General features: G+C 24.1%; 1 protein-coding gene across 1 annotated transcript; it reads left to right on the top strand.

The window, feature by feature from the left end:
• Window positions 1–3,126: 3,126 nt before the first annotated feature.
• LOC132920925 (uncharacterized) lies at window positions 3,127–5,098 on the top strand. The gene is made up of 4 exons (XM_060983667.1): window positions 3,127–3,272; window positions 3,825–4,013; window positions 4,615–4,899; window positions 4,975–5,098. The coding sequence occupies exons 1-4, from the start codon at window positions 3,204–3,206 to the stop codon at window positions 5,002–5,004; spliced, it is 573 nt and encodes a 190-aa protein (XP_060839650.1). The 5' UTR covers window positions 3,127–3,203; the 3' UTR covers window positions 5,005–5,098.
• The last annotated feature ends 902 nt before the right edge of the window (window positions 5,099–6,000 follow it).

The raw sequence follows: 6,000 nt of genomic DNA, 5'->3' as shown, positions 1-6,000 counted from the left end.
GTCATGGACTATGAAATAATAATCGACAAATCCGCAGTATTATTAATACTTAGATTGATTTAATAAGTTTGTTCCATGAACTTCAATCTTCTTAGTTCATGATGGTTTGTTCGTTTTAAAAACTTATGTTAACACTATAGTGTGTTGGAAGTCGTGTTGGTTGTGGACGGTGTGGTGTGCCAATTCAAAATAAACGTTTCAGGTGTGGGAATTTGACATTTGTTTAAATCGGAAATTAAATGAATTAATGTCGGCATCATAGTATATCTTTAATCGAGGTATGCATGTAGCGAGTGCAAGGCTGTAACCGAAAAAAGTTTCGGTGGAGGTCCAACATTTTTTTAAAATATAAATGCTGAAAATGTTTAATTAATAAACTATATTCGCTACTAAAATATTTCTACTTTTAAAAATTTCAGGAGGGGTCCGGACTCCTTGGACCCCCCCTCAGATACGGTCTTGCCAATAGTGCTACAATGCATTTTAACCAGCAAAATGCAACCAAAAAAGACTTGACAATGTAAAAGTTTAGCTGAAAAACATTTTTAATAACAAAAAATAATTTATAAAACACATTTTTATATGTTCAAACAAATTAATTCTTAGCACAACTAAATACAATAATTTAATAAATAATGAAAAAAGTAAATTAAAAACTATTTTATTCATTTATAATAAATATGTACTAAAATGTTCTAAAAATGTCGAATATGCGTATAATTAACAAAAACTAAATAAAAAGCTAATAAACTGACACAAAAGTACCAAAAAAGCAAAAACAAAATTGTATATTTGAACTCGATGTATGAATCAAATTTTGTTTTTTATTAGCTGTCCTGGAGTACTGTGAAAGAAAATGCAAATGCTACAAAATCCTAGCCCTAGTCATAACTTTTCCTATTTGCTATAATGTTTTGTTATGTTTTCATATTGAATGCAGGAACGGATTCAGGTAGGCTATCGCTATAGGGGCCTTAATTATGTTATAAATAATATATTATTATTATATTAAAGCGTGTTCATGATAATATTATGGTGTAAGGTGCAAAGACGTGATGGCAATGTATCAATGTATGATTATATTATATGTATAATATACATCTATCAAGTCACGATTTTCATTCTAAAGTAAAATAAATTTCGTCAATTTTCTAAATAACTTGGAATTTCTGCATAATTTGTTTGTAGAAATAAAATTGAAAAAAAGATTCGTCCAGTAAAGTAGTTTTATACCCTTTATCCATAACCCGTGTCACACACCTATGTTTTGTACGCTTTATACAAAAAAATCGAATCAATAATGTCAATAATGGTCTGTTAAGTCCTCTGTACAGACCAAAGAAAACATTTTTAAATACCTATGCTAAACACGTTCGGTTTGTTGTATAATAAATAATTTTTTAAGCAGTTATTCGTGTTAAGTCAAAATTTGAATATGAATTTTAAAATTAGTTTGAGTAAATAGGTATTCAAAAAATAATATGAAAAAACGTATAACTATTATTTGTTTTAGTAAAAAAAATATCCAATTTATAATTTTAAATTACTATAGTATATACTAATTAGTAATTAGTAATTAATTATAACTAATTAGGTAGGTAGATACTAAATATTACAAACTTGTATACTATGAATTACACTTACTAGCTACTATTTATACTGCCTTGTTTAAAATAGTTACATTTCAAATTTCACAGAATTAAAATATATACATAGAAATAGAATATAAATATATTTTTGCAGGTGGTAAACTCTAGAGAATAATGTAATAAAGCTATAAAAACGATTCGTAATAAATTATATTTTAAATAATATTATACTGCTATTAATAGTATTACTATATTAAAAAATGTTATTATTTTTACTAATGTTCAATACAGCTATTGCTGTCGTAGGTTTTGATTCACAAAAAATATAAAATTATTTAGTATAAAGATATTAAAATTCAAAACTTGAAAATCATACTATTTTGTACGCAATAATACAAATAATATTATATTTATATTTTTGTATTTTGAAAACTGTAGTTATGTACATATCTATCTGGTTTTCTTTTAAAAAAAACTGTATAGATAAGTAAGTATACAGAAATAGGTATTTGAATTAAATAATTTATGGATTATACATTTATTTTGAAATACATATCACTTAAAAAAAATTATATCTATAGAATTTTTCAATTTTCCCTAAACACTTGTTCATACAGAAATAAAAATAAAATTATATTTTTCAAGGTTGGTAATTTATTTAAATATAAAATTATATCTATTTATCTAAGTTGATGATCTGTATCAAATAAAACTCTTATTTTTATTGTTTAACATATTTGCTCAAGAAGTAACGTTAAATAAGCACACAATTATATGAAAATAAATAAAACTATTATTTAAAGTAGTTAGGTCACTTAGGTACTTAAGTACTTATTATTAATAATTTTTTTTTAGAAGAATTCGGATATTTTTATTAAATTACTTATTATTTGTTTAGTTATAAATTTCAAATTAGGCAAGTAGGCATATTTAATATTAAACGTAAACATGGTATATTAGCATAATATTTTAGTATAATAATATAATATAAATTATAGTAAGTAGGTATATTATATTTGTTTAAGTAATAGGTTCACCAATTTAATTTTTTTTTTTTTGTAAATATAATAATAAGGGCTTAAAATATATTTATGTTTATAATGACCATTAAATTATGCCTTTATGTATGATAAAATGATACATTGATACATAGTTTACGTTAATATATATAAGCGCCTATTCGCCCCATTCTATATTTTGTAATAAATAATAATTGTATAATGCCTATAGGCTATAAATTATAATAGCTACCAATAACATAAATAAAATGCTAATAATAAATAACAATTCCATGTTAAAATTTAACATTAAAATTAAATTGATAAACTTAAATAAAATTCCGTTTATAATAATACCTAATAATAGCTGTATTGGTTTTATTTTGATAACATATTACTATATTAGATAACATGAGCATCTATCTATGAAATGATTATGTGTTAGAAAATGTCTGCTCTGTACCTGACTATATAGTGGGGACCAAGTTTAAATTACATACACCTATTCTCTACTCGATAATTAGTATATAAAAGGAATACCAATCTTGGCTGTCTCAATTGACAGTTTTACATTTTTAGTCGCGACTAAACTGAAAAATAATTGCAATATACAGTGATGGCCTTTTTAAAAATTATCATTGTATATACAACATTGTTTATGGTCGCAACATTAGTTACCGCGCAAGTAAGTAATATAAATCATTACTTACTACTCCAGTATATACATTTTCAATATTTTAACCACTCGATTCTAAAAACGTATAATTTAGTAGGTTAGGCAATGATATATATTTAATTTAATTACCTTAAGCCTTAAGCATCATTATATTTGAACGACAATAGTTAATTTTAAAAAAGTTATCTTTATAAATACAATAAAACATATATTTAAAATAGTAAACTATTCATATTACCAATGCGTGAGTAATATACTAATATATATATAAGTGCATGTGTTATGTGTAGAGGTATCTGAATAGTTGAATTGCACTAAATACCTAAACCAAAATTTTATTCGATATTTTTACTCGATCCGATTCATAGAACTTATTAATATTAATTTTAGTTGACAATTGTACGAGATCCTCTCGCATATTTTAAATTTCCATTTTTATTTTGCTCCAAAATTGATATGGTTTATTGAAATAATTTATTTAAGCTAGTAGGTGTTGAAATACCTCGTTCGTAATAACTTATTACTTAATATTTAATATATATTATCTACACGTTTGTTTAGGATAATAGCATACCGATTAAAGTCACTGAAAATCAATGGATAGTTGATGCCCAAAATTCTATAAAAAATTCTTTGTCAAAAATAGAATCATATGGCGTAGAAAATGAAAAAATTAAGACGATTACCAACGAAGCATTCGATACATTTACAAAGTTCGTGGAAAATGACCTGTCTAAAATTATTAAACAGGTATTCTGTATAACTTGAAATGAGTAAGGTAATCATTTTTAATTGTTTTTATACACATATAAAATTATAAGTAATTATTAAAATATTATAACATATAATGATTAAGACATGTTCAAACCAAAATAATATGCCAAATGCCAATAGTTGATAACTAAACTGCACACAAATTAAGGATATTCTATTGATGGGACTCGTGAGATACCAACAGATATATGTTTTATATTCATAGTTTAAATTTAAATTATGAGTTAATAATAATCTGTATACCCAGGTAGATTATCACATTTTTGGAAATTACCATGAAAGTATCTACACACATTTTGGTTAATACAGTGTATAAAAATAAACAAGAGTATTATTTAGTACACAGGCTTTTTTCGTTTACGATGTAATTTATATTATATCAGGAGGTAACTAGTAAAAAAAAAAATTATTGACATTTTTAACTTAGGGACCTAACTAGCACGAGTGTCGAGTCCTAAAAATTGGATGCGGATAAATGCAAGTTGGTCTTGTCCATCTTAAATTACGTAATTTTATTACGAATTTATGTCATTAAATATAATAAGGTGTTATTAGTATTGTATTTTTTTTTATTTAGGTCGATGATATAAAGTCTGACAAGATATGGATATTAAAAAGTCAATTGACTAATTGGTTGGACGCTTTGCAAAGACTAAATAAAGTTTCTGACGTGACTGAAAAAACGCCCGATAAAGCAATAGGAAAATTTTACATCACCATCGATTATATATTGAACGAAGTTGTTGGATTTGATCAAAATTTCAATGACGATTCAATTGAATCTGATCAAATTTTCGATGAACTCAAATCATTGCTTAAAAACTCTGTTACTAAGTTGGTAGAATATGCAAGTTCCGTAGAGGTATTAATCTGATAGTATTTTAGGGTAAACTTAAATATCTATCTGTATTATATTATTGTTTTGTTTTATTTTCAGGATCAAGTTTCCGGAATTTCTAAAATGTGATGAAGCGTGAAAAATAAAATATGTGTCTATTAATTATTGTAGTTCATGATAAAATTAGTGTTCACTCATAACACAATAAAGAAATAATTTTTTTTAGTACAATACCTAGGTAGCTATTATAATATAATAACGTTTATCTTGTCATATATACATGCATACTTTACAAGTATATTTTTACTATAATTATAAAGGTACAAATAAACTTACCTGCCTCTTAAACTTGTCCTGTGAAAACATACATGTATTTTATAATATTTTATCAATATGCTAAAGGAATTTTTAATTTGTAGTTTATTTGTTTACTTTATGTTTCAAATAAAAAAAAGAAGTTATTTCCGTATTAATGATATTATAGTATTATTATATCTTCGTCTGATCTTTATAATAGTATAAACAATATTATTATTATATTTTTGTTTTAGCAGACAGATAAAATGTATTAAACTTTTTATGGATTATTTAATAAAGAAAAATGTATAATGATTGGAAACGTTATGCGACTAACGATTTGTAATAAAATAATATGAATACACACATGTGCACTGTAGATAGGTATATTATTTAAAATAACAGTTTAAAGTTGTTCAATATTTAAAGTTATTTAACACAAGTATCTGTGAATAAAGATTCATTATGTTATAATGTTTGTTAAATACTTCATGAATCAAGTGATTATAATATGTATTATGAAAATATTCATTAGGAATTATTATGTTTTATGTCCTTCGAAAAATTAATGAAATAATATTCATTCCACTAATAATGTTATATTATTAATGATAATTATATCATTATATTGTGTTTAATATATTAAACGTGGGATTATCTAATTTAAATGTAATTGGTTTATAATTATTTTATACTATACTGTTTAGGCATATGTATCATGTATTTATATTATTCTACTTATAAGAATAATTATTATGTTAAATTAAAATCTATTGATACCCGATAAAAGAAGTCTACTACAAATAAAACGATTTAGTCTTGACTAAA

This window comes from Rhopalosiphum padi, chromosome 2 (genome assembly GCF_020882245.1).
Source record: "Rhopalosiphum padi isolate XX-2018 chromosome 2, ASM2088224v1, whole genome shotgun sequence".
NCBI classification, from domain to species: Eukaryota; Metazoa; Arthropoda; class Insecta; order Hemiptera; family Aphididae; genus Rhopalosiphum; species Rhopalosiphum padi.
Note: the sequence above shows the minus strand (reverse complement) of the source record. Positions and strands in the feature narration are given on the sequence as shown.

Excerpts from the sequence above, each read along its gene's own strand:
- LOC132920925 (XM_060983667.1), top strand. The coding sequence starts at position 3,204 with ATGGCCTTTTTAAAAATTATCATTGTATATACAACATTGTTTATGGTC. Across the intron at positions 3,273-3,824 it reads CAACATTAGTTACCGCGCAA|GATAATAGCATACCGATTAA; the intron begins GTAAGTAATATA and ends ACGTTTGTTTAG. Across the intron at positions 4,900-4,974 it reads AATATGCAAGTTCCGTAGAG|GATCAAGTTTCCGGAATTTC; the intron begins GTATTAATCTGA and ends TTTTATTTTCAG.